Source organism: Sprattus sprattus, assembly GCF_963457725.1.
Source record: "Sprattus sprattus genome assembly, chromosome: 5".
Lineage (NCBI taxonomy): Eukaryota > Metazoa > Chordata > Actinopteri > Clupeiformes > Clupeidae > Sprattus > Sprattus sprattus.
Genome location: NC_137924.1, coordinates 30,553,399 through 30,580,662, shown reverse-complemented (window position 1 = coordinate 30,580,662; position 27,264 = coordinate 30,553,399). Strand labels below are relative to the sequence as shown.

At 42.3% G+C, this 27,264-nt stretch overlaps 5 protein-coding genes across 5 annotated transcripts in view; 2 read left to right on the top strand and 3 right to left on the bottom strand.

Moving 5' to 3' along the window:
* Window positions 1-6,306, bottom strand: part of ubr3 (ubiquitin protein ligase E3 component n-recognin 3) — a 65,845-nt gene extending 59,539 nt beyond the window's left edge. The window contains exons 1-7 of the mRNA XM_080838834.1: window positions 5,868-6,306; window positions 4,427-4,566; window positions 3,947-4,099; window positions 2,732-2,938; window positions 2,082-2,122; window positions 1,665-1,731; window positions 870-1,000 (exon numbers count right to left, since the gene is read on the bottom strand). Of these exons, the coding sequence (XP_080694960.1) occupies window positions 870-1,000; window positions 1,665-1,731; window positions 2,082-2,122; window positions 2,732-2,938; window positions 3,947-4,099; window positions 4,427-4,566; window positions 5,868-6,301 (1,173 nt within the window). The 5' untranslated portion in view covers window positions 6,302-6,306. The remainder of the gene's footprint in view (window positions 1-869; window positions 1,001-1,664; window positions 1,732-2,081; window positions 2,123-2,731; window positions 2,939-3,946; window positions 4,100-4,426; window positions 4,567-5,867) is intronic.
* Window positions 6,307-7,201: 895 nt separating this feature from the next.
* On the top strand, window positions 7,202-10,099 carry mettl5 (methyltransferase 5, N6-adenosine). The gene is made up of 7 exons (XM_080838603.1): window positions 7,202-7,313; window positions 7,396-7,510; window positions 7,603-7,787; window positions 7,888-7,970; window positions 8,071-8,122; window positions 8,235-8,284; window positions 8,831-10,099. The coding sequence occupies exons 1-7, from the start codon at window positions 7,214-7,216 to the stop codon at window positions 8,870-8,872; spliced, it is 627 nt and encodes a 208-aa protein (XP_080694729.1). The 5' UTR covers window positions 7,202-7,213; the 3' UTR covers window positions 8,873-10,099.
* Window positions 10,100-10,296: 197 nt separating this feature from the next.
* klhl23 (kelch-like family member 23) lies at window positions 10,297-13,336 on the bottom strand. Its single transcript, XM_080838602.1, has 4 exons — window positions 13,221-13,336; window positions 11,547-12,783; window positions 10,991-11,143; window positions 10,297-10,679 (listed from the first exon to the last, which is right to left on the bottom strand). Exons 2-4 carry the CDS (start codon window positions 12,772-12,774, stop codon window positions 10,369-10,371), a joined length of 1,692 nt encoding a protein of 563 aa, XP_080694728.1. The 5' UTR covers window positions 12,775-12,783; window positions 13,221-13,336; the 3' UTR covers window positions 10,297-10,368.
* Window positions 13,337-14,303: 967 nt separating this feature from the next.
* phgdh (phosphoglycerate dehydrogenase) lies at window positions 14,304-20,943 on the bottom strand (the record flags this gene model as incomplete). The annotated part of the gene is made up of 12 exons (XM_080839390.1): window positions 14,304-14,458; window positions 14,935-15,151; window positions 15,403-15,530; window positions 15,860-15,998; window positions 17,656-17,808; window positions 18,389-18,537; window positions 18,868-19,000; window positions 19,329-19,427; window positions 19,623-19,677; window positions 19,823-19,888; window positions 19,994-20,145; window positions 20,806-20,943. 12 exons carry the CDS (start codon window positions 20,941-20,943, stop codon window positions 14,304-14,306), a joined length of 1,584 nt encoding a protein of 527 aa, XP_080695516.1.
* Window positions 20,944-21,888: 945 nt separating this feature from the next.
* Window positions 21,889-25,959, top strand: cfap210 (cilia and flagella associated protein 210; the record flags this gene model as incomplete). The annotated part of the gene is made up of 9 exons (XM_080838505.1): window positions 21,889-21,949; window positions 22,035-22,243; window positions 22,404-22,577; window positions 22,789-22,994; window positions 23,322-23,478; window positions 23,856-23,995; window positions 24,257-24,449; window positions 25,055-25,219; window positions 25,606-25,959. The coding sequence occupies 9 exons, from the start codon at window positions 21,889-21,891 to the stop codon at window positions 25,957-25,959; spliced, it is 1,659 nt and encodes a 552-aa protein (XP_080694631.1).
* Window positions 25,960-27,264: the final 1,305 nt, after the last annotated feature.

Genomic DNA, 27,264 nt, shown 5'->3' with positions numbered 1-27,264 from the left:
TTATCTGCCAAAAGAGGACTGCGTACACAATCATGAATGTTGACTAAGCCAAAACGTAGGCATGAATAAAGCTTTGGTATGACAGCAATATGATCCAGGCTAAACACCTTGTCTGGTAGCATACGTTGCTAAACCTGTTTGTGTAGTGGGTCATTGTTCAAAAAGGACAACTGATCAGTCTGCACAAATCAGCCTGTGCAGATATCTCGGTAAAAGCGATGAGATCGTAATCATCGGGTCTTAGAGGGTGACAACAGCCTGAACAGCTCTTCTATTTCTAAAAACACTGACCAGAAATAGAGCGACAAAGAGCAACAGATGATACTACGATTTACTCTTGGCTTAATTTCAGAAAAATAAATGGCTGCCTGCTGTGGGGAGCTGCATATTTTTACTCAAAAAATGTAAATGCAGTAAGTCACGTTTTAGTCCCATATTTCTTGAACTGAAATAACAGAAACTGTGTTTTCTTTATGTTCATAAAAGCTATAATATAATATCACTCAATTTCTGAGCGCTAATTCATAACTGTAACCACAGTCATGTGGTATCCATAGTATCTGCAATGCATTGACTGCATTTCCTATATGAACCTTAACTTTAAGATTGTTGCATGTGTGGCGTATTTTTGTTCAGTATATCTTGACATGTGTCTGCTGCTGGGCAGACAGTCATGGTAGGAGAAGTCTAAAGCTGAATAGTATCCACAGTTACGGTAATGCATTGACTGCATTTCCTATATGAACTTTAACTTTAAGATTGTTGCATGTTGCATATTTTTGTTAAGTATGTCTTGACATGTGTGTGTGTGTGTGTGTCTGCTGCTGGGCAGACAGTCATAGCAGAAGGAGAGGTCTAAAGCTGAATACCTTGTAGTCTTGATCGGGCAACATGTTGAGCAAGAACGTGACCATTTTCTGTGGGAACTCATACTTTATCGTCCAGAACAGCAACTCCTCTAAGAAGCACTTGTGTTTCAGAGTGTCCATGATCGATGGGTCTGGGGGGAGAGAGAGAGAGAGAGAGAGAGAGAAAGGGAGAGAGAAGGAGAGAGAGTTTCAGGTTAGACCAGACACAGCACTATCTAGAAGCAGACTGGGCACTATCATCTCAGCCCTCCACAATCAGCACAGGCAGCATCCCAACCAACACACCCCCCTCCCCCCTCCATCCCGCTGATCACACTGTCTCTGGCCATGACTGTGTGCTCTGCAGAATAACACATCCACACACATTCCCATTAATCCCTCTACCATCAGCATTCCTCTAAAAACTGTGCAGAGAGCAGAGAAGCTGCAAACAAAAGCAGTTCTTATGCATGTATGAAACATGTCGAGTCTCAACCCCTTTATATTTGTACCACTTGCTTCTGTCGTTTACAAGTTCACCCACACGAGAACTTGCCAAAGGCCCACGAGATAAGTTATCGGTAATTGGTATGTAATACGCCTGAGAATAGTCTGTTAAGGGACTATAAGCAATTTATCAGCAGAACGTGAGCAGATTGAGAAGTCCATGAGGTCTGTGGGCGGTCTGTGGGCGGTCTGTAAGCAGTCTGTGAGCAGTCTGTGAGAGGAATGAGAGGTCTGTGGGCGGTCCTGAGGTGTCCGTGAGAGAAGTGTGAGCAGTCTGTGAGCAGTCTGTGAGAGGACGGTGAGCCTTACCTTTGGTGCTACTGCTGAGCTTCACTCTCTTCCGCTGCCCCACACCCTGCCCTCCGTCCTGATCCTCCTGCAACACAACCAGATCACATCAGACCAGACCAGACCAGACCAAATCAGACCAGATCAAATCAGACCAGACTAGGCATCAGAATAAACCAGAAAAATCAAACTGCTGGTTCAGAAACATTTGAACCCCCTAAATATTCAGCGAACAAGAAATCGCCTGAGAGTCAGTGGCCAGGTGACTGTGATTTATTTAATTCATCCTAAAAGTACAAGATATACTTTCAATACAGAGGGCTTGTAATCATGAGCGCTTGAACTGACCATTATGCTTCCCGATGTGTATAGAGAAAATCATTTTCACACATGTAAACAAGCAAACAAACAAAAAAAAAAACAATCGCAAACTCGTACCTCTTTACTGGAATCAACCGAGTTTACAGCAGCAGTGGCTCCTAGAGAAAAACAGAATCAGAACATGAATTGGACACTTCACCTGAGGAAATACCAGCTTTCAACTCCAAAACTTTCATTAAGAGCCGTTACTGGCATGCATCGAGGTGAAATGCTAAGCATGGTTTCTGTATGCTCGTATATACACCAATACCAGGATCATAGAAAAACAAATTACACATCAACTTAGAAAACACAACACAGGCTACAGTTACGGTTCTTCAGCTTGTGAAGGTACAAGAACACTTCACATTTCTACTCAGATGCTATGGCATTACTTATTTTAAGGATTGTTCTGAAAGCCATGTTTAAACTGAAGAATAAACCACAAAGCATTCTTCATGCTGTGAATGTTCCTGAATGATTCACTGCACTACAGAACCTTACATGGCAACCTCAGTGAAAAACATCCTGCTAAGATGACCTGTATCAGTATATGGGGTGCTGTGTGGCTAGCCCAGCCTCACCCAGTAAGCTAAGAGACCCTGCATCAGCTGTGGCTAGCCCAGCCTCACCCAGTAAGCTAAGGGAACCTGCACCAGCTGTGGCTAGCCCAGCCTCACCCAGTAAGCTAAGGGACCCTGCACCAGCTGTGGCTAGCCCAGCCTCACCTAGTAAGCTAAGGGACCCTGCACCAGCTGTGGCCCCAGCCTCTGCGCCACCGCCTCCAGCTGCTGCTGCTGCTGCTGCTGCCGCTGCCGCCGCTGCTGCTGCTGCTGCCGCCGCCCCCTTCTCCTCTACCGTGACCAGCCCTGAGCTCTTCAGGGCAGACAGGTACTTCTCATAGTTCTTCTTCGCAAACACATTTTCTTCCTGACCTGAGGTGAGTGGACAAGCAATAAGTGGGTTTATTTCAATTATGTGATCTGATGACATAATTTATATAAACAACATTGTACAGGTGCAAGTTTGGGCACCCCTGGGTAAAATATTGCATATACCACAATTAGTGATGTATTATTTTGATTTTTTTATGTCTATGAAGAAAAATAAATAAATGAACAAAACAAACAAACAACTGCGTAATACCATTTCAACAAAAGTCAATTTCAATGTGCAAAAACTCAGCAATAATTTGTCCAAAGTGCCTTGCAATTAAATGTATGAACAAATGCACACATGGGTAAAGATGTGAATTAAACATTTCTAAACATCAATATCCGTGTTTATTGGTAATCACTACGACTCCTGACTCATGCTTATAACCTAGACAACAAATGAGACAGGAAGGTAGGCAAATGCTTTTTGAAATCTACTGGGACATCATCCTGCAAACTGTATTCATAAAGTGCATCAGATTAGAAAAGCTTATCTGGGATCCGTGTGGCCTTTATACACATAGTGAAAGCTGGCAGTATAGGCACGATCTAGCGCAGACCTGATCTCTGCCCTATAAGTCCATTTAAAGATCTTTTATTAACCCCCTGGTCTTCACTCAAAGACTTCCCCCGTTCTTTTTTTATTTATGTTACATGCACATAAGGCGAGGAAGCTAAAAATAGCAAGTTATCAAGCAAAAACAAGGAGGACAGTACAACCAGCGTGGTAATGTCACACCATCAAATCCTCATAAAATGTCTCAAGTTAATGTCAATTCAGGACTGGTAGGGTCATACTCTTCTAACAAGACAAGAGATTGGTTTTGACAAAGTAACTCCAATGTGGTTTTACGATGACAATCATGCCCTCAACAAGTCTGTTGATATGAAGTCAAGTCTATCATTGGCCCATCTCAGAAGAGAGTGTAAATAAATAGGCAGTTACGCAGCACAATGGGCACTGTATATCAGAGGTGCTTTTCAGTTTGTCATTTTGGGCGAACATACCCATGCGGAGTTCTTTAAAGGTCTGCTGATTGGTCAGGATCTTTGTCAGCACAGTCCTCATTGCCCCACCCATTTTCGTAAGCTCTTCAAGGAAGGAGATCTGAGGCTCGAGCTGCTGAAGAACCTTCTGCAGGTCCCTGTCTGCTGATGAGTCTGTGTACAGTGTGTGTGTGTGTGTGTGTGTGTGTGTGTGTGTGTGTGAGAGAGAGAGGCATAGAGGGTAAGAGGAAAAAAAACTGATACTCACCGTACTATAACCAAAAACTGCAAATGTACTCCAATATATAGCTAAATTATCACAAGAGAATAGAACAACTAGCCTAAATAATCAAATAACTATCAAAACCATTAGGTGTTTTTAGTTTAAGACACCTTACTTATAGGCATTCTGTGTGTATACAATGGCATCCACATTTTCAACGATTCACTTATGTGTAATAAATGGTTCTAACAGTGTTATATTACACTTGCATGCTTCACCTGGTTCTGTGTATCCATCCCTTAAATACTGTATGACGCTGACAATGAAGCGAGGTAACACCATTTCAGACATCAGGAGCAAGTCTCTGGGTACAGTGGGAACATTCTCCCCTGTTTTTAACCGATGCCGTCTACAAAACCTGCCAAAGCAATGCATCAACAACACACCGAGTCATCAGTTACAACACAACAAAGCATACTCCACGTCTCGCTGGAGTTGTTAAAGGCACCCAGTGCAACTTTATATAAACATTCAATGAAAAATAAACTTTCAATTTCTAGTCTTTTTTACACGTAGTAAGTTTCAATAACTCCATACCATTACATATCGACATCCAAGCAGCAAAGTTGAGACGTCGTTGTGTGGTGAGAACTGATAGAAAATCGTAAACAACAACAATCGTTGGAAGAGGCCATTTTTCCATTGACTGGAATCCTGCTTTATTTATTGTAGGTAACAAAAAATAAAGAAAATGGCGGCGATTGTTGTTGTTATCGATTTTCTATCAGTTCTCACCACACAACGACGTCTCATCTTTGCTCCTTGAATGTTGATATGTAATGGTATGGAGTTATTGAAACTTACTACGTGTAAACAAGACTAGAAATTGAATGTTTATTTTTAAGCCTCGAAAGTTGCACTGGGTGCCTTTAAAGAACAAACATCTGGGCCGTTTAATTCACGGGAGCCTACACAGAGGATTTGTTTACTTATTATGATTTCAAACATTCTCAACATTATTTATGTATATTTCAACACCAATCTGAAACACATTAAACCCTTATTGTAGAATCACATTCAATTCTCACGACCCAATAAAGAAAGTTACTGAAATCCACTTTGACAGGTCGTCAGACAAATCGCCTGCTTAGAATACCCTGCATTGACAGAACCTGCCATAAAAGACATGCAATTATGATACTGAATACAATTATAAACAGTTAAGCTGAAAAATACATGTAGAAATCATAATGTTATGGTCATGTTGCAACCCATGTAGCTAACGTTACAGTAACTATTTTTGTTCATACAGCGATCATTTCGTGACTTATGACAGCTGACATTTAACTTGTGACATCTGTAATGAAAAAACTATCAATTTTGCACTGTCATGCCTCACTCGTAGGTGTACTAAAAATACCAAAAAAAGGATACCATGATCTGTCACACAGCGATGGTCCTCTTGTTGAGTTAAAAATAAACTTTGCCACTCGGAAAGGCTGGGCTGCATACACCCCCACCAACAACTTGCTAAGTTAGCATACTAGCATTGCACCTAGCTCCCTACCAAGCTAACTAGGTAACTTACCTCGCCCCTCTCTGGATAGTTTAGTCTTTGGTTTTCGTGTGTCCCATGCACATCAGCTATTAGGTACATGTATTGGCTCGTTGGCAATAGCTTGCAGAAATAATCACTTAGCCAGCAAGCTAGCAACTTACCCACTTTCCCGCATGACATTACTGTCTCCACAGTCGCAGGCCCCACCAGCCTGGCTTCTGAACATATTGAAGTCATGGCCCGTGTGATCACCGTTGTTAAAACATTCTGCACACAATGACATGCAAGGGGAAATCCCGCAGGTCCGACATCGGTATGCCACAAAATTGGCTGTCCAGACCAAACCGCACAAGGTAGCGTTGTCATAGGACCGGACCGTCTTGCAGAACTCCTCGAATCCTTCCCCTCCTGCCAACAGACATTTACACCATTCAAGGGCCTCAGTGTCCTCCGCTGGCTTTTCAGGATTTAAAACATTATCAAGCAGTTCTTGAAGTAGTCGCACACCAGAGCTGTTGTCAGTCTGATTAAGCTCTGTCTTTAAAAGGGCGGCTGATGTTTTCTTGTCCCGGCGTAACATCGACGCCGCCATCATGAACTCTGAATTGTTATCCAGAATTTATTTTTGTTGTCTTGTTGCAACGTTCTCGGGTTTTCTCGCGATACGGACCGTGAGCGTCGTACAACCTGGCTATGTGATCCCTTGCATGCAAGTGGCAGGGTAGACGTGGTTGCTGGTTAGGTTGCTTATTTAACTAGCAACTGTGACCATGCAGTTCTATTTTAGGTAAATTAGTAAATCGCTTACTCCACATGACAGCACTATATCACTGAAATTGTTTTCGTCAACATAGCATGACAAGCGTGAACTCTGGTAACCCATTTAACATGATATATCTTATCACCTGCGATCCAGTTGTCAACCCTACTATCTGCTTGCCTAGATATCCGGTACAGTTTCTCTCGACTCTGAAGGCACTCAGTTAATTAAGTAATGCTTCGTGCCTGTTTGACTAAGTTCATGCATGTACAAAACGCTACCAAATCGCGATTGATGACCACTGCGGAGGACCATTTCTCGCTACCCATCTGCGGAACTGTTCTTGAATCATCCTATGTTGCACTTCGGATTACTTCTGTTTAGACGGAAGTGTTCGTATGCTCTCTGTCCGTAGTGAATATATAGATTTTGCATGTGGGTAAGGGTAAGGTGCTTGTCAAAGATTGCTGACATATTGATTGACACTGACTGTAAATGAATCGAGGATAAGTGCTACAGTTTAAACCGAATGCAGAGGCTTACATGCATAAAATAGCATGTCTCATGTTCGTAGTGGACAGTAATTTAGTTCTTAGGAGCTAAGCATGCAAACCCGTGATGAGGAGGAATGTGCAAGCTCTTGGTTTCACAGCAATGTTTGAGTTTCCTTGACTCTCTTTTCTGGTTAAGTTCAGTCAAAGCAGATTAACAGCTGTAGCATTTAGTTAACGACCAACAAGTATAGCAATGAAACTGAAAGAGCTCGAAAGTTGCCTCCAGCAAGTAGACGTGTTCGAGGAACCAAAACTTCTACTTGAACAGTATCCAACAAGCCCTCACATAGCAGGTAAACCTGACATTTACTTCGTGTTAGATACGGATAACCAATTGCTATTTTGTGTGTATATTTATTTATCCATTTATTTCAGGTTGCATGCTTTACACTATCCATAACACATTTGACGACATAAAGGGTAAACTGGTAGCGGACTTGGGTTGTGGATGCGGAGTCCTCAGTATAGGAGCTGCAGTGCTTGATGCGGGGTAAGAAAGAACACGGCTCCGATGTATTGTATCTGAACTTGTTTTCTTTTAGGATTCTTGACAATAAGCCCTTTTCTGACTCCTTTATCTAGGTTATGTGTTGGTTTTGAAGTCGACGAAGACGCAGTTGACATATTTAAAGGAAATGTTGAAGAGTTCGAACTCCCAAACATTGACGTGGTCCAATGTGATGTGTGTTGTCTTGAAACAATGTCATTTGCAAAGAAATTTGATACGGTCATTATGAACCCCCCTTTCGGCACAAAACATAACCAGGGTAAGAGCTTATGAGCAACTGTAACAATGTACCAAGACTATAACAAAAAAAGGGAAAATGTTGACTTGTAATTCAAAATTTGTTATTGCTTTTTTTGAAGGTATTGATATGACATTTTTGAAGACTGCAATAAGCATGGCGAAAACAGCTGTGTACTCTCTTCACAAGACATCAACAAGGGAAGTAAGTCTGCATATCTTGATATTCGATTCAGTTAGTTACACTTACTTAGAAGTTAATTTCTCGACTTTGCCTGTTTCTTACATTTTCCACTTTATTTCAGCATATACAGAAAAAGGCAGATGATTGGGATGTGAAAATGGAAGTAATAGCAGGTAAACTTTACCATCGTTTACCATTAATGTCCCCAAAACTCAAGCGTGTTTTACTATTGTCATACCCGAAGTGGGACCAAACTTTTATTTAATCGTTTTGCATTCCCCTCAGAGCTCAGATATGACTTGCCTGCAACATACAAGTTCCATAAAAAGAAATCGGTAAGTCTGGTGTCGTCGGTACACAAACACATTTAAATGTACACTAATCAGATTTTATTTTTGGGAAATTAAAGTGGTTCTTGCTATGCTGCAGTCATATGGTTCTACAGTACACCAGAATCGTTTCTCTAGGATTCAGAGTCTTTGAATGTTTGTATTGTTTCAATTCTGGAGAGACAGACTATGGCAATCACTAAAGCATTGCAATAACAACACCTAAGTAATCGTTTTGGTGTTATTATATGCCATCGCCGTACACACTGATTGTAATTTATATTATTCAATCTCCCTTTAGTAATGACTCTTTAGATCAGTCAGTGTTGTTATTGAACACATGAGTAATAAACAAATATATTGCTGTGTGTGTGTATGTCTGTTTGTGTGTGTGTGTGTGTGTGTGTGTGTTTGTGTAGCAGGTGGTATATTTAGGTATACACTGAATATTTTGTGGTAATTGTATTTTTAATAGGAAACTGACTTGTGTCATGAAAAGTCTTATGAATGTGTATGAACAGAGTAATTACAGGCTGTTTATCTATTGCACAGGTTGACATCCAGGTGGACTTTATCAGATTCTCACTAAAATGAGATCTGGACTTGGAGTAGATGGTTTGCTTCTTTTGGACTCTGTTTTTCTAAATAGGTGTGATTATGATTTTAATGAACAGTTGAACATACACCAGATTTAACATGCTAAAGCTTTGACCTTTTACTCCTTCATTACACTCATGTCGGATACGACTCTTATGCAAACCATTTTGTTATCACTACATTTATTAAATGTTCATAGCAGTGATCCATAATAACATGAAGTACAGTGAAATTCATCAATTGTGGATACCTTAATGAACTATAGGGTTAAAGAGAGGCGGTACAAACTTTTACAGCCCATTTCATGGTTCAAAGTTCAGTGGCACAACATGTAAGTAATTTTGTTTAAGAGTTAAAATTCAAGAAATGAATTGCAGGCAGGTAATACTGACCGCTTACTGTTACAAACATATGTAGGCAAAATATACAGTACTATCTGATGTCATTGCTTATCGTTTCAACACTGATGAAATTCAACAAATGTAATATGCATACAGTACTCTGGAGAGACCATTCATATATGTTTTGAAGGAAGAGACATTTAAGGACGTTCACCTGGTAGAAGGTACCAGGAGAAGATACTATTGCACGACTATTGCCATTGCACACCAGCTTCAAACTAAAATGTCATGTTGGATGATGTTTCAAAACTGTGCACATTAGAATACAGAACACACAGTAATTCTGTAATGAACCATTAGTAAAAAAAAAAAATATAAAAAAAACAGTATTACACTTTAAGTATAGTACATACATAATATTCTACAACAAATACATACAATTCAGTGCATTGCTGTGCGTCCTGCTGAGGCAGCATGGATTATGTACAGTACAGAACCAATAAATGTTTGTACCAAAACCAGTCTAACCGGTCCTGACTACCTCACCAGTTGTTGTATAAAACATCCTTAATTGTCTTCACTAAAATGCAATACAGTACTGTAAAATCAGTGAGCCCCTTCATGTCAGAATTCATCTGGACAATTGGCAAACCCTAGTTTTACTGGTGCGATCATCAAATAAGTATTAACTCTCCACCCATAATCAGATATTCAAGGCATGGTTTAGATTTTCGGATTACATGTAAAGGTCTCAGAATCTATTAACCTTATCTTTACGTCTAGTAAAGGACATTTTTGGTTTACAAAAAAATTGTACTTGTACTTTGTAAGTTGTACTTTTTAACTTTCATATTTAAAATGAAAAAACACCACCAAAGGAGGTAATCCTGTGTTGTACCTTCCTCGACAGTAGATGGCAGTGAGTAACTGCATCCTTTAGGCTCAAAGACATGTTGGATTGCAGCTGTCACCTGAGGTAAACTCTCTAAGCTGCTCAGCAGCACTTTATCAATTGAACCTAACATTATTCTAAATATACATCACTTTAGCGGAAAATTGATTGGTAAATAGAAAACATTTACCTAAAATTGTCCTTAAAAAAAAAAAAACACTGAACACCACATAAGTATCACTGAATTATCACATCCTGTACTAAACGCCATAGAAACAGACACAGCCATGAGACCTGGTGGCTGTGGGGAGGTTGCCCACGATCTCCCAAGTGTCGAGCTCTGGGTCGTACTTCTCAATGCTCTGTAGGTACGTGCCCTTGGAGTAGGAGTAGCCGCCTGTGACGTAGATGCAGCCGTTAATGATGGCGGCCCCACACTCCATCCTCCTCTCCTTCATCGCAGACATCTGCCTCCACTCGTCTCTCTCGGGGTCGTAGCAGTCGGTGATGGTGGTCTGGCCTCCCACTAGGTACAGCTTGTTGTCCAGGGGGACAGAGCACAGGCCGTACTCTGTCAGTAAGGAAGAGAGCAAAGGAAATCAAATCCTGAGAAATATGTAACGTGTTGAAAATGGCCAATACTGTGAAGTATACCTGAATACCTTCTTTGTAATCTGATCTAATTTAAGGCACAAAACTGTGTTCCAAACTGAATAACTTAAAAACTCCTGTGCTGGATACATTTCAGTCATAAGCAATTGTTGATAAAGTGCATGTGTTCATTTATCAACATGTGTGTGATGCATTTTTTTGCAAGACACAAAACTGATGTGCTGCGAATTTTTGTATGACATAGTATTTCAAGAATATAAACTGTATTACCAGGATGAGGACAAATGGTTGCAATGCTCCACTCATTGGTCTCTGGCTTGTACATCTGAATTTTTTCATAAGTACAGGTTCCCCTGTAGCCATAGTGACCACCAGTCACATAGATCCTGTCATTCAGAACACAGGCTGTGGCATTTCCAACCCCTGAAAAAGACAGAACCAGATGTTATTGAAACTTACAAATATAAAGTAATAACATAAATAAATACACACTGTTAAATTCTTGGTAACAAGCCATGTACAAGCAGTGGTCCTTGTGCCTAACTCAATGGTCTGAGCTGTCCCACCAGCTTGGCCATGTTAAATTCATGTGACGGGGTCAAGGACAAGTTAAGCTTCACAGAATGAATGTCAAGGATTACTGCCATGGTGTGTTTTACAGGCTAAACCATAGCTTTAAAAGGGCTTTTATGCCTTGCACTCCCATTCCCCAAAGCACAACTTAAAAACCAGACCCCTGTTGTAATACTTGTTGGTGTTTTCATATGCCTGTGTAGTCCGACTAATAGATCATTCATTGTGTGATTTAAAGGCAGTCTTTTCGTACCTTGTATCATGTCTGCAACTGGGAACCACTCCTTTTTCAGTGGATCGTAAAATTCTGTCTCTCGTGCCGGAGCCCCCCCTCTGTACCCCCCCAGGGCATATATGCACCCCCGCAAAGCCACTGAGCAGTGGTAATATCTGGGCGTGATCATGGGGCAGCCCTCTGTCCATTCATTACTGTCCGCATTGTAGATCCACACAGAATCCAGGGCCTCAATGGTCTCTGTTCTATAGCCCCCAGACACATAGATGTCTGGGCCTAGCAGGGAGGTGCTGTAGCTCTCTCTGCTATAGTCTGGCATGTCTTTCCCCTGAGCCCATGTGTCCGCGATGGGGTCCCATATGTGGACCTCGAAGAGTGGATGCCAATAGTAGCCCCCGACGACGTACATACGGGAGGCCAGTTTCTTGCAGCGGAGGGTGAACTCCTTGCTGCTGGCCTTCAGGGAGTGGAGGATCAGTGCCCTGAGTTTCTCCTCGTTGCCCAGCTCCAAGGCTCTGTGGCCCACGTCCAGTGCATTGCTGAAGCGCGTCTCCTCCAGTTCAAGGTGGACGCAGCGGAGCAGCTCCTGGGTGTGTTTCAGGCGCGACCTCGGGCTGTGGGCGACCCACCTGACCACTGCCTCCAGAAGCAGCTCTTCCCGCCAGGCGTTGAGGTTCTTGGTGGCCATGAGGGCAGTCAGTTTCTTTAGGTCAGCCTCCAGGAACTCGTCCTGCATGATGAGCTCCTGGAAGCGGCTAAGCATCACCCTGCGCGCCTCTCTCTCCAGCGCCACACACATATGAAGCTCTGCAAAGGAGTGCATGCCCAGGCAGTTGTCCACATCCAAGAGCCGGATGAGAAACTCCTCACAGGCCCGCTTGACCGCCGAGAACTGTAGCAAGTCTGAAGCTTCTAGCAGACTCTGGACGTTACTTTGGGTTATGGTAACCCTGGACGTGTAGACGTAGGTTACAAGAACGTCGAGGATGTCGGCGTCTATACCAGGAAGGGTGATGAGCTCGTCCGAGCGTTCCCGCATGTCAAGCGTGAACATGACTCGGAAGTAGGAGCTGCGCGCGGATAGGACAGCTTTGTGGCAGCGGTAAACTTGACCTGAGGCGCACGTGAGCGCTATATCGGTGAAAAGTCCGCAGGTGTAGAATTCCCGGAGCGTGTCCAGGAGTTCTGTAGGGTGAGCGGCGTCGCAGAATTCATATGTGTAACTTTCCTGACCTTTTGATGACATTTGCGATAACTGTAATCAAAATAATTGTTGTCATTAAATGTAGTCCCAGATATTTGATTTCAGCTGATCTTAAATGTAATTAAATGTTTTAAGTAGACCTACACCTGATGCGGAAATTCAATTGTTATGAGTAACTCCATTAATCAGGCAAAAGCCTTTAATGAGAAATGGTAGCAAACCATTCAACTCAACGGTCTTATACTATTCACTAAAGGGGACATGCAGTGGAATTTCAATAACCCAATGTGAAAAGGTGACGACTTGGTATTTCAATGAAGTTAGCCGACACGTGACACTGGGTGAATTGTCGCATGCTCTTCCAGTCTGGTGAAACTTAACTCCGTTAATTGAGCACCAGCTTCGAACTAGGTTACTCGGTGACAAAACTGACATGTCAGCATTTGATATAGATATACCAGCCATTATCAAGTATCAACGAAACTTACCTTCTTGAGTAAATGTGCTGGTAGGTTTGATATCGCTCTTGTCGAAACATTCAAATATTTGCGTTTGTTGTGGTTCAACCGTGTGTAACTCCCTCGATCACCTCAGCCATTTAGACCTCGATTTAGCCCGAGCCACGACAGTGGGCTGCTGCTGTCCTATTTTGGTATCTGTGTACACTCGGAGAGGCACCCGCTGACACCCGGCTCTGTTGATTCTAGGCAGCCTAAGAGATCATTCTTTACAGCGAGGCTCTGCACTTCTGAGGATTACACATGGGTACTGTAGTGATGAGTAACTAAACATTTGCGATATTTAGAAGTCCCCAGGCACATACAATTGTTCTGTCTAGATAATATGGATCCTTTAGGCAAGCAAAAAGAAAAAAAACACCATCCACTATCCGAAGGGGAATGACCAATGTATGGTCATTCCTCTTCGTTGCCATGGCAGTCTCTGAGTAATCCTAATAAGGATTAAGCACATTGCATAATGCACATTCTAACAAAGTCCACTAGTTTTCAGTACAAGCACACAGCAAAAATGAATCTGTGCGACTAGGTATTTCATTTCTCTGTACTCTCTGATGTCCATTACCACAGTTCCACAGACGGGCTTTTAATATCCCCAAATTTAGCTTGGCTCCATGATATGCGCTCACATCAAGCACACCCTAGAGAATGCACATGAATAACAAGGTGTTACCAAGGAGACTGTTTGTGTTTAAGAAAAATATTGAGGTAAAAAAAACACACACACAGACAATTCTGCTCCAAGATTAAAGTTTTAATTATTTAGGAAACAACAAAAACACTTGATGAGACCTGATAGATTGTAATTAAACTCCTTAATTACACTTAGTAAACCTGTCTGCAACATGTGTAAGTGCACTTTGTAAACAAATGTCAAACAACAATTCTACCCAAGCACTCATTATAAACCTTTTCATATCTGAAATGTTAATACAACTGATGTAAAAGTTAATAAATGACATACATCTTTTCAACATTATTTTAAGTACCGTTAGATTATTTGATTGTGGAATGCTACAACACTGGTCCCTCGGGAAAAGAGGCTTCTTGCGCTCAAACTGTAATCTGTGCCGCTTCTTTCACCAAGGCTTTGAGGGAGCCAAGATCTCCCATCAGAGAGGAAGTCCCCGCGCAGTACCACTGCTCACCACCGCGGGCAGCGGGGGCGCTAAATGACTCCATCTCCACACCTGCTGCTGCCAGGGCACCTGCGAGCAGAAGAAGAAAGTCAGAGAGTGTGTGACAGATGATTAATGAGACTGTGTATTGACTTCTGTAGACAAGGCAATAAATTATAATATATTTTACCACAACCTGGGACTCAATTGGTTAAGTCTGCCCAACCAACCATCAACTGGCTAAGAGTTCTAGTCTTCGAAAACAAATGAGGTAGGTTAAATATATACGGACTGGAGACTTCTGAGAGTGGTAAGACAAAAGGGGCAGTCAGTGAATTCATGAACCTCTACAAATAAGAGGTAAAAATACTTCTGTCACAGTAGCCATTGGCAGTCTTTGTAAATAATTGAAAAGGGCATGTACAAATTGGGGACTTCTTAGTGCTGGCGTTTCCATCCAGAGTTCGCAAAAAAATGCGACAATCTTTCAGTTTGCGAGCGGGTTTAAGAATGGACCTCACTCCGACAACAGTTACTGCCACCTTCACACCAGCCATGGCCCTCACCTGTGATGGAGGGGAGGAGCTGAGGCGAGGCAGCGGCCTTGAAGAACAACAGGTGGCCAGCCAGGGGGACGGGCTGCCTGAACGGGCTGCCTTCCAGCTCCTCCAGCATGGGCACCCCAGCCAGCACGGAGCCCTGGGCCTTGCTGCGTGTACCGTTCACAGACACTTCCACCATACACCCTGCAACTCCAGCACCGCCATCATGCTTCATGTTCACCTGGGGTAGGAGAAGAGGAGGAGGTTAGAGTTAGAGAGAGAGAGAGAGAGACACACACACACACCCACACTTTTTTATCTACTATTGCCTGGAGGTTTGCAACTTTAGCTTTAGTTTTACAATGACTTGCCAGGTCCCAATGAAACAATAAAAAGGTTTTGAACAGGTTTTGCTTTCTTTGTTTGCGACGTGAATAGCGAATAGCAAATTGATAATCTCTGTCAAAAACAGGCCTCAGCTCAGGACTTTACCTCCAGGCCCCTCTCCTTGGCCAGAGAGAGCACGTTGACCAGGTTGGGTCCACTGCTGGAGCCGTCGGTCAACAGCCCAACAGCAACCGCTGAGCTGAGGAACCCAGTGGACTTCTTCAGGCAGTCACCTTGGATGAGAACAGTAAATTAAGCGAAAAGCACTTCACCCAACACAAAGCTTCAATCAACAGTCTACCAACAGATTCTGAAAACTTTCAGGCTTTCTTTCTTCCCCCTTTGTACTAAAACCACAGCCTGAACGAGTTCATGTTTGATTTATACTTGTAGACAGTTGTAAATTACCCACTGTGGCTTGTGGACTGTTCTTCTAGGAGGTGGTGTGGCAATGGAGCAACAATTCACCTTGCAATAACACCCTTTCACCAGCAGAGGGCACAAAAGGTGCTCAGTAACGCCTCTAACTTGCTCACACATTGATAGAATTGTGGTTTGTTACCTGTGGTGGTGATTTGCACTTGGCTATAAGGCTGCTTTGAGGAGGTGCATGCCCTCAACACTGCGCCCAGAGCCTCTCCAAGTCTGATCCACTGGTGAGACTCCGGGGAGAATGTGCTCGCCAACACTTGGGCATTCACCTGGGGAAGGGACATGAGAATGTGTGATAAAGACACGTGTTAATTAGTATGGCATGTTTTCAATTAAGTAAAAAAAAAAACAGCTACGACTGTTACCCAGTCCCATCTGGGCAAGGCAAGGTTATCCAGAAAGCACACATACACAGAAGCAATTGAATGTGCTTTACATAACTGTAAGGAAAAGATCAACCACAGCAAAAACAGGAGACAAAATACTTAAGAGTGAAAAATAAAATACAAATATTAAAAAGAAAGCACAAGGTAAATACAATTTAATTAAAAACACAGTGGAAATAGCCTCAATTGTGTGGTTCTCGCTGAGAACACTTAATAGAGAACCATAGAGCAATAGTCCGAAAAGAATCCATAATAGATTCTGAAATAGAGCCTGATAGAGCTGTTTTCAGAAAGAGGCCTGACACAGAGCTTAGCTCAATAATAGAGCCTAAAAATAGGACTGCAAATAGAGCTGCATTTCCAAGACATCACTTCCCCAAAGAATGACTAGAGGTCTACTTCCAGCATTCAAGTACAGTAAGAATGAAGTTTACGTTTCAGAGCCCAATCTTAAATACAGTACATTTGGGGCACATCTAAAATCTTCTGATAGTTTGTTCTAGTTGCATGCTGCATAAGAGCTAAATGCTGCTTCACCAGTTTTTGTCTGGACTCTGGGCTCTACTACTGATCTGAGTTCATGGATCTCAGATCCCTACTTTGTTTATGTTCTTTTAAACATGTCAGATATGTATTGAATCGGATTTAATTCACTGATTTATAGACCATAAGTATTTCACACTAGTGTCCAGTTACATAGGTACGGGTCATTCCACGCTAAATCTGAGACGGTCGAGTGGGAGCCATTGTCCCGTTTGGCGTGGAATGACCCATACAGAACAGATTTGAAAATATTTTTGTGCTCTGTTCTCTTGGCCTTGGATAAAACTCTAACAGTAGCATTCTGAATGAGCTGCAGCTGTTCAATGGGCTCTTTGGGAAGACTAGATAAGACAGCATTACAGTAGTACCCCCTCCTGGAGATATAAGCATGGATCTTTGGTCTCTTTGGGACACCAAACCTTGATTTTGGCTATATATATTCAAGAATAAAGATGATAGAAGGCTGTTGTGGTGATTGCTTTGATATGGCTGGTGAAAGTTTGCCAATGATGACAAAGTAATTCCCGCCTTCTAAATACTATCGGAATCAGTTAAGTACAGCTCAGGAAAGTCCTACCCAATTTCACAACCGGTCCAGCAGTATTCTGTGATCTACAATGTAAATGCAAGATCTAGTAAAACCAGAGCTGATATTACCTGAATCAGCATTCAGCCGAACATCATTTGGCTATAACACTTTTATAAAGAGATGTTTTCCTAGGTGGTGGTGGCGAGGTAAGGTCGGAAACGTGATTGAAATTGGTCAATGATTCTTTTGTGAATGACCCTGAAAATATCATTCTGTGAGTAGTTCACATTCTGTCCTATCTTATCAACTGAATAAAGGACAATGGAAGAAAATGTGATTCCATTTTTGAAATTTAAACAGCCTTACCATACTTCTAAATTATTTTGTAAACAAATGCATAGAGCATAGATGGATCCTGGTAATTCATTAAGAAAATGGATAAACGACGAGCCATCCATGGACACTCACTGCTCCCACGAGTGCTTTGCCCTTCACCATGTCCACTATCTGCTGGGCGATGTCCTGCCCACAGCGGGCCTGGGCTTCCTTGGTGCTGGCGCCCAGATGGGGACAGCTGATCGTGTTAGGGTGGTTCACCAGCGCCCTCTCCTTTGGAGGTTCCTGTACACGCACACAAACAAACAAACATCACTGGAGATCTGTGTGCATGTCGGTTGGTGGGGATGCAACAGTCAGTGCGGTTACATGTATCCGAATTTCTGGCTTTATCAGATTTAAATCGAAGATCCATTTCATGTACACACACCCACAAACAAACAAACATCACAGGAGATCTGCTACCAGAGAAGGCTGACAATATGGAGTGGAGGTGTGCGTGTTGGTTGGTGGGGATGCAAGACTGATAGCTTGCTGGACAGAAGAAAGGAGGTTTTTGCTGGGATTTGCACTTTAGAGCACAGACAATGTAACAAAAGTTTCTATAACAAGACTTATAACAAGTCAAAATATGATAAGTAGAGCGTGTGAGATGGCAGCACTGCAATACAGCCTAAAAGTTAAACAAATCCTCCCATGGTAACCAAGTTTAAAGATTACATAGAAGCCATCAAAGGCATTTCTAAGAGGAACACCACAAACATTATTGCTCAGTACTGATTACTAATGTTATGCAACTTGATAACACTTAAGAGTGAACTCGATTTGCAAGGCTGGGGTGCTGGAGCAGATGTTGCACGCTCACCTCCACAAACACATCCAGGCCTGCACCCCCACACTGCCCCGACTCCAGAGCTCGGAGCAGGGCCGCCTCGTCGATGATGCCTCCTCTAGCACAGTTGACCACCTTCACTCCCTTCTTGCACTTGGCAAAGGATTCATCGTTCAGCAGCCCTGAAAAAAAAAAAGCCAAAAAGACACATTATGGCAAATTGGAAATCAAATCTAGGTCAGCATTTTTCCCACCAATCTTATTACTGCCCCCAGACACCACACCTTTTATCCACTATTAGTCAAGTCAGATCAATTGAGGTGTATAAGGATCTACACTCCCTGGATAGAATAAAAGTCTCCCCAACTCACTCACTCACTCACTCATACACAGTTTGCTCTGTAAGGTAATCTACAGCTGGTATACATCTAGTAGAAATCACAAAGCCCAAACATGTTGCCCAAGCCTGCCATTGCGTCTTCACCCCTGCAGAGCGGCGCCCCTTGACTGACCTGTGGTGGAGGGCATTAGGGGGGTGTGCACTGTGATGTAATCACACTGGGGCCACAACTGTTCCAGGGACATCTGCTCCACCCCCCAGGAGGCGGTCACTTCCGGAGGAGTGATTGGGTCGTAGCCAATCGTCTGCGAGACACAATGCAAGGGATGTCATGCCAGCGTTACATACGAAAGAGAGGCGGGGATACTGCTTAGGGAGAACTAGTGCGGAGAAAGGAGGAAGAATGAGGGGGGGGGGAGATGCAGCATAAATGTAAAGGGAAGAGAGGGGGATATGTATGATGCTGGGGAGAGTACTAAGAGAGAGAAGGAGAGGAAGAAAGGGAGATGGATAAAGTGCAGGGAGAAGAGGGAGAGATGTATGATGCTGGAGAGAGACACGTAGCGAAAGAGAAAGTGATAAAGAAATGGGGAATGGACAGAGGGCAGTAGAGAGAAAGAGAATGATCCTCACCCTCATCCCAAAAGACTGCATTCTGGTGGCAACCTCCTTCCCGATCCTCCCCAGTCCAACGATGCCCAGTACCTTTCCATACAGCTCCGCGCCCATGAACTGCAAAATTGTTAACAAAACATTAGCCCACTGTCCCCCCGCTCACAACACACGGCTCGGCACATTTCAGCCATCAGAGTGGATTAGTGTCAACAGAGTGAACAGTGCAGAGGGGGCAAAAACGCTGGCAGTGATAGGCTGTTTCTGATTGGACACACATTCTACAGTCCAACACAATGCTTAAGACATCTGTACCTTTTTACGGTCCCACTTTCCAGCCTTCATTGACATATCTGCTTGTGGCACATTTCTATGAGGGGGAAAAAAACAACCTGTCTGTTTATATTACCGCAAACATTGTGGAAATGAATGAATTTCAATAATGTGAATGCAGTGGTTTCAGCATGTACAAAGGTATGCTCATAAGAGCGCTTCTTATTGACCAACTAACCCACCTTGAGAGACTCATTACTAGGGCACAGGTCAGCTCAGCAGCACTGATTGTGTTACCACTTGGGGTGCTATGAAAGAATCACAGAGACACACTGAGCTCTTAAGAGTAACCACAGCGATTAATTCAGCAGCTGCCAGTTTCATGTTAAAGACACCTTGTGCAGTGCACCTACTTCATGACAATTACACCGTTTTTAGTGGCCGCAACCACATCCACGTTGTCCACTCCAGTGCCTGCTCGCCCGATGATTTTAAGGTTGCTTGCTGCATTGATAACCTCAGATGTTACCTTTGTGGCAGACCGCACCACTAGACCGTCATAGTTCTGCAAGACAATGTGCAATGGATGAAACTATGGTAAATCACGTTCGCAAGGTCATCTGACATCCGCATGATCTGTGATTTGGCTCATGTGCTTGTTATCTATTTAAACGATGTATTACAAACTTCATTCGTCAAATAAAGCGTGGACACGACCTCTGTGTCTACATTCATTTTCAATTAAAGTACAAATTCATGTTCAGTTGGAACATGAATAGGTTGCTGAAAGATGCAGTGAGTGGGGCAAGCATGAACGTGATTCTGGGATTTCATCAGGAGAACTACTGCAAGTGACTAGGTAAATCTCAGTGATGTTGCATCATACTGATAGGCTCCATGGAGGGCGGTGTTGGCGAGGAGCTCCACTTTAAGAAGAAAAGAAGTGCCTCATGACAAAATTACTCATTTTAGCCAAAAGTCAGTTTTTAGTACCTGCAAGCGAATCTTAACGAAGTTGGTGTCGATTGGAAAAACATCATCATCTATCAACTTCAGCTGAGTCTTATTCAAATAAAAGTATCTATTTTTTGTTCAATATCGCTAAAGTATGCTATATTAATCTGACACTTCGCAGTCATCAAACTAGCTAATATTGACAAGAGTGCATTGCTCGTCGCAAACAATTGCAGAAACATTTTTAGAAATTGCTGCGGGAAACTTTTACCTTAATGTCAGCAATCAACTCATCCTTGGTCATGTTCTGTTTCTCCGTAACTTCGATACCATTTTCTTGCAAAATCTTCTTGCAACAAGCGTCCACACTTTCGCTTATTAGAACGCGTTTGATTGATACCGGGGCCATTTTGCGGATCTTGCCGATGTGGGACAGACTGGTCTGATGGGTACGTCGGATAAATGTTTCAACCTCGTTGATTTTGAATGAGTATGCGAGGGATGGGCGGACTTTCCTTTGAGGAGACTGGACAACTCCGCCTCTCATCACAAAGCTATTTCAAGTCCTAACGCTTGGGAGTGCTAGCTAACTAGGTTAACCAGAAAAACCATGCCACGACCATGCCAAAAGACCCAGTGCTCCATTTTTTTCTTCCTTCGTGGCCATGGTATGAATCTTAATTGTACGTCGGATCGGAACCAAATATCTAGGCCTATGTAACTGAAAGTTGTAGTTTTACAAATGGAACGATTCCTTTTAACAGAAACAGATGTGTCCTCAAACACGAGTCGCATTAGAACTTCAGAGGTTAATTTTAGGCACCTGATCAATTATAGTAGCACATGACAGACCCCCTGTGCAATTACACATGGGTGAATAACGTTTGCAGCGAAGTATCAGTCTACTAATTTCATAATAGTTTAAGTGAGTTGAAATGGAGACTTCATACTTAAATGTAAATGACATGCCTCAGAGGAGAAGACACAATGGCTCCATCAGAATACCTGCATCTCAGCCATTGAGTATAAAAACAACATACGAAATAATGTTAAGTCTCAAATAAGAAGAGTTAAATGCATGAGCTCTGTCTGTTGCATACAATGACGTACAGCCACCTGATCATTTCATTGGTCAACAGAGCTGTTGCCCATAGATACACAGCAACAAAACGAGTACAGGTTGCTAGGTTGCAACATGTAAGGCGCTGGGAAACTTTCTAGTACAGTAAAGGTGTATTCCAAATAAAGGAGGCTGTTTTGGTCGGCACGCTAGCCCCGGAAAAAACTTAATGGATTTTATGCTTTAAAGCTTTCACTCAAAAAAGACTAAGATTGATCACGGGGCAACTATAAAATGTCCACAGAATCAGCTTCTGTTGTTCAGTATGGACGGCGAAAGGGCTCCTCTAAAAACAGTAAGTAGCCTAAGGTTTTGTATTATGTATGGGACCTGAGTATTTTGAAGCATTGTGTGTATTGCAACCGTATTTTCCCCAATAGTTCATGCACAGGAGATGAGAAAAGAAACGATGCCAGAGCCGGACCTTCGCCAAGTCACTGTCCTGCCGAAATCTGAGTGGCTTCGCATTAAAGACAGTTTGAACCATGTAAACAAACATAATGAAAGCCTCAAGGAGGCTGCTAAGCAAAGAGAAGCCATGCATCTCCGTTCCAAAGAAGTGGTGAAATTCTGGTCCAATACAATTGCTGTAAGTTTTACTTTAGATATTTGAATAATTGTGTTGATTGTTCATAACAGTTGTTTTTGCACAGACTTAATTCCATAGTAGCTCATACATATATCACCTTCATCATTGTTTTTTAACCTTTAACCTAGTTAATAACCATTTGTTAATGATTTGACAACAGGGTCAGAGACAAAAAAAGCTGGAGGCAAAGAAGATTCGAGAAGAGGTTGAAGAGGAGGAAAGGAGAAAACTAGACATAGAAGAGGCCAAGTACCAGGCAGAGAAACGAAAAGAAGCTATTGGAAAAGCAAAAGCTCAGCAATACTACCAGACTGATCGAGTTAAAGGATTTCATGTAAGGATGTATCCTATAACCTTCTTAGAGAAGCTCTGATAAAGTTGTGTGTACCTCGCAAGTTTTACTTCAAATGGATCTTTATTTTTATTACATTTTTACTCATCTGCATTTTTTGGATTATTTTACAAATCCAATTAACAAAACACATGGATGTAGTACGTGGTCACCCTGGTCATGGTTAGGCTTTTTTTCTTCCTTTCTTTTCCAGAGTGCTCTGCTCCTGACAGAGGTGCTGAAGGAGAGAGAGGCTCAGATCGAGCTGAAGCGGCGAATTCGGGAGGCCTCCCGCGACGTGGAAAAGGAGGTCATGGCCACAATGAAACATCGGGATGAACAGGCCCTGCGACAGGTGATGGAGAAGGATCAGAAGAAGAAACAGGACAGCAAAGTCACCGTCAAAGGGTTGCTGCAGCAGTAAGAGACTCCCTGGTTAAGACCTAATGTGGAACAGATCGGGCTCTGACCAGGCCCAAGTCTTCACCCATTTACTGTCAGAACAATGGTCCTCTCAGACAACTGGTCCTTATTAAGGCAGATTGTATTATGTGGTTAATGTGTGTTTGCGCATGGGCACATGTGTGGGTGTCTGGGTGGCATTTTCTAATCATTCCAGAATGTGTTATGGTATTGTAAATTTTCTTTCTCTCTCTCTCTCTCTCTCTCTCTCTCTCTCTCTCTCTCTCTCTCTCTCTCTCTCTCTCTCTCTCTCTCTCTTACTTACTCTCTCTTTCTCTCATCAAGGATAAACGAGCATGAGCGTGTCAAAGAGCTAAAAAAGACGGAGGACAAGAGAGAGGGAGAAGAGCTGAAGCATTTCAAGGAGCTTTTTGACCAGGAGGTGGCCACACTGGAGGAGAAGCGACTTGAGGACAAGAGGCACATGATGAAGTCTCACAACGTGAGAGACTACGTCATTCTCGGACACCTAAAATATGTTGTGCTTATACAGTTATTATCGTCATTTTACTTAATGATTTCACAATAATTCATCAGCATTCGGTATTGAATACATGCTTTGATTTTCTAAGTAGACATATCAAGGAGCTCGAAATGTCAGTGTTGTTAAGCACTTCCACTATTGTTTTGTGTTTAAAAATTAGTAATTTCCTATAAGACAAACTTGTCAGAAAGCAGTAAGACAGAGAGTTGAAAACTACAAAGCTTTTCTTGTTGGCTTGCTGTGTTGCATCGCTACACGTTAAATCATGAAAACCCTCAGTAAGAAAACAAGTGATGAAAGAAGTGGCCAGTTATTCTTCCTGTTGGCATTTGAAGGAGCACATGGCCGTCAAAGACATGTTCAGAGCCGTAGAGGCTCAGAGGCAGGAGATTGAAGAAGAGAAATGCCAGATGTTTGCCAAAGCTAAACTCAAGATGATGAAGCTGAGGAAAGAAAAGGAAGCAGAGAGGTTCAGGTACCTGTGCTTACCATCACCACCAATGTGGCATACATCAGAGGATTTATTTATTTTAGATATTCATGAATTAATCCATTAATGCTAAAGTTATTGCTTTGGAATTTAGACACCAATGCCAATGTGAAATGAATGCTTAGGTAGCATGAACATTTATTGAAATGTCATTTGATCTTGATTTTACTTTTCATTTGAAATTGACATTGTCATTGGATGAGCGTTGACCTTGAATCCTCTGGGACTGGTCTCTATCACCCCCAGAGAGGTGCAGAAGGTCAAAGACGAGACCATTGCACGGCTGGCCGCTTACCAGCAGGAGCAGCAGGTCAACGAGGAGGAACTCATAATCAAGGCTATAGAGGAGAAGGACTCCCGTGAGGCCCGTCAGCAGAGGGAGAAGGAGGAGAAGAGGGAGGCCATGCTTCAGTCTATTGCCTCTCACCGCGAGACCACGGTAAGGCAACATCTGTTGAGCAAGATTGCACCTTTTGTTGTGTTAAATGTATGCTTAGTCTGGCGACACTTTTGAAACCGTTGCCAAAAGAAATTACATATTGGTCGACACCGTCGCCTGGCAGTGTCTGCTACCAAGACAAGATTCTGCTGTCGCTGACTACGTCACATAGTGTTGCGCAAGTGTGATTGATTGGCTAAATAGACAGCACATGTCATTGACTTCACTGTTTTCGACGGTTGAGCGGAGGCGACTGTTCACTGAAGCATAAATGCAGCAACATGACCGACACTCTTTTTTTGTCGGCGACCATATGCTGAGCGACACTTTCCAATAAGTTTAAATCAAGCTTTAAACGCTTTGCTGTAAACACTTGCCTGTGTCTGATTTATTGTGCTTGTGAGTAAACTGGTTTGCAGAAGTGCAAATTCAACTTTTTAAAAGTATAGAGTATTTAATGTGTGGTGTCCGGTACAGTGTCATTCTATACAGTGTCAATATGGTAGTAATCTGTGATTTGTGATATTTTTCAAAGGGGTTTTGGTGGTATGGATTTACAGATGTGGATTGGCTTTGATGTCTGCCTGTTTGTTTTGCCATTTTAGCGCCAGCAACATGAAGGAAGGGCAATGGAGGACAAGCAGAAAGCCCTGGATTTGCTCAAGGCCAAGAAGGAGGCAGACAGAATCTTCCTGGAGAAGCAGCAGTTGAAGAAACAGAGAATGAAGGAGGACAGTCAGATTATCCAAAAGATCTACGTCCATCAGATGGTGAGCATGGGCTGATTATTATTGCTTGATTAAACATACTTGGACAAAATCAAATTCCAGCAAAAAGATTTGCGAAGAAATATTTTTAAATAAAGAACCTTCTTCAAAACAAGAATTTCACTGGATTACAAACCTAAAGAAAATAGTTTGATATAAGTGTCAACTAAAAAAAAAGTAAGTGCCATTTCCCAGTTCAATTTTCTAGACTCTACTCATCATATGTTTTTACAGTGTCTTAGATCTGCTGAATAAAGATATTGGTTAGATAACCAAATGTGAATTGACTCCTCCCTTAATCTTTCACATCATTTCATTTGAAAAGCACATCTTAAAGTTAGATCACTCAAGACGAGCCTTGTCTATTGTGTCTTGATTGTCACGCACAGGCAGAGAAGCAAGCCCGAGAGCAGCAGCTAAAGAAGGACCTGCAGGAGTTCGAGAGCACCAACGGACAGCTTGTGGCCGAGGAGGAGAGGCAGTTCCAGCAGTACGCCAAGGACATTATTGTCACGGCCAAGGTGGCCGGGCGGACCCCTTGCCTGCTCCAGAAGGCGGCACGAGAGGGCATCGGGGGCGGACTGGGGCCCATCTTCGGCGGGGTTCGACCCAGCTACCTGGTGCAGGATGACACCGGAGTTCAGATGCCCAGTTACGTCGGTGCCGCTGCCCAAGACATCAGAGAGCTGAATGAGATCACTGACATCCAGAAGTCCAAGAAGCGCCTGGGATTCACTTGGTGACGGATCCGACACAGGCTTTAGAATGTGATTATGTGACTAATTGATTTACAGAACAGAGATTTGCTTAATAAAAGTTTCATCAATGTGAACATGTAAGTCAGGGAGATCAAGTGTTGTTAGTTCATCTGTAAAGTGAAAGCTTGTCACAAATAAACGATGCCAGCATATCAGCAAACTCACAAATGATGGGTTTTGTTATAAATAATCACTTTTTCAAAACCTAAAATTATGCGTAACTGAACTTGAACAGTATTGAGCAAACTATTATAGAACAGTTTCTAGCAAATTTCTGATTTTTAAATGCTGTATGAATTTTACCTCACATGTGACATTCTCACAAATTTGGTTTCAGGATAATATTTAAAGCCAGACAAATCTAACTTAATGTCATGCTAAATGGAGAATCTGGCTGTGATATCAAAGGCAACTGTGTTCCTGTTGCATGTTTGTAGGCTAAACCCCATGAGACAGAATCTCTCACAAATCAGCCATTTCCACCCACTGGATCCCTACGATGACAAAACTTAGACTTTTAGGAAAAATGCACTGACACCCCTACAAAGCTTTACATATTAACATGACATAATAAAATAAATAACACAATGGTATAAAACAATGTATTCCAATTTCTCAAGTGTAATGAGAAGCATTAAGTAAAAGATAAATAAAAAGAGTTGCCTTAAAGTGATGGAAAGAGGAAAGTGATCTGAGTGAACTGGGCAGGTTATTGCAGTCTGATGGAGCGTTAAAGTAGGCGTGGTGCCCAAATTCTTCAGAATTATGAGGAACAAAGACAAAAGGTGGGCAGTATGCCTGTAGGCTGTGACTGTAGGCCTAGGATGACCTTAATGATAGATAGATGCATACTTTATTAATACCAAGGGAAATTTGGGATTATAAATTGTTAAAGTAATTAGGATCCTTGTAGAAAATATGTCTGATGTTGCTATTGTGTGATGCATTAAGTTCAGAAGTCAACAAGAACACTGGCAGTCCTACTTTGAACATTTTGCCAAGTGCTTTGCAGTAAAATCATCAATTTTTGCTCAAATGGTGTACTTTTTCGAATATGACTGTTTTACCTTTAATGCAAAGCAAAACGTATTTTATTATGTGACAATAAATTACACCAAGAATATATTATTCAAAAGACGTGCTTCAATAAGATGCAACTATTGCTCAACAGCACAATGCGCTCTCTTTGACAATATACGGTGCCGTTTGAGGGACTGTGTGGAAATTAGTCTGTACTGTGTAAGCGTTAAAATATGATCTTTATGCTAATATCTGCCAATAAATATTTGA

Excerpts from the sequence above, each read along its gene's own strand:
- mettl5 (XM_080838603.1), top strand. The coding sequence starts at position 7,214 with ATGAAACTGAAAGAGCTCGAAAGTTGCCTCCAGCAAGTAGACGTGTTC. Across the intron at positions 7,511-7,602 it reads GCTGCAGTGCTTGATGCGGG|GTTATGTGTTGGTTTTGAAG; the intron begins GTAAGAAAGAAC and ends TCCTTTATCTAG. Across the intron at positions 7,971-8,070 it reads ACAAGACATCAACAAGGGAA|CATATACAGAAAAAGGCAGA; the intron begins GTAAGTCTGCAT and ends ACTTTATTTCAG.
- klhl23 (XM_080838602.1), bottom strand. The coding sequence starts at position 12,774 with ATGTCATCAAAAGGTCAGGAAAGTTACACATATGAATTCTGCGACGCC. Across the intron at positions 11,144-11,546 it reads AGTTGCAGACATGATACAAG|GGGTTGGAAATGCCACAGCC; the intron begins GTACGAAAAGAC and ends TGTCTTTTTCAG. Across the intron at positions 10,680-10,990 it reads AACCATTTGTCCTCATCCTG|AGTACGGCCTGTGCTCTGTC; the intron begins GTAATACAGTTT and ends CCTTACTGACAG.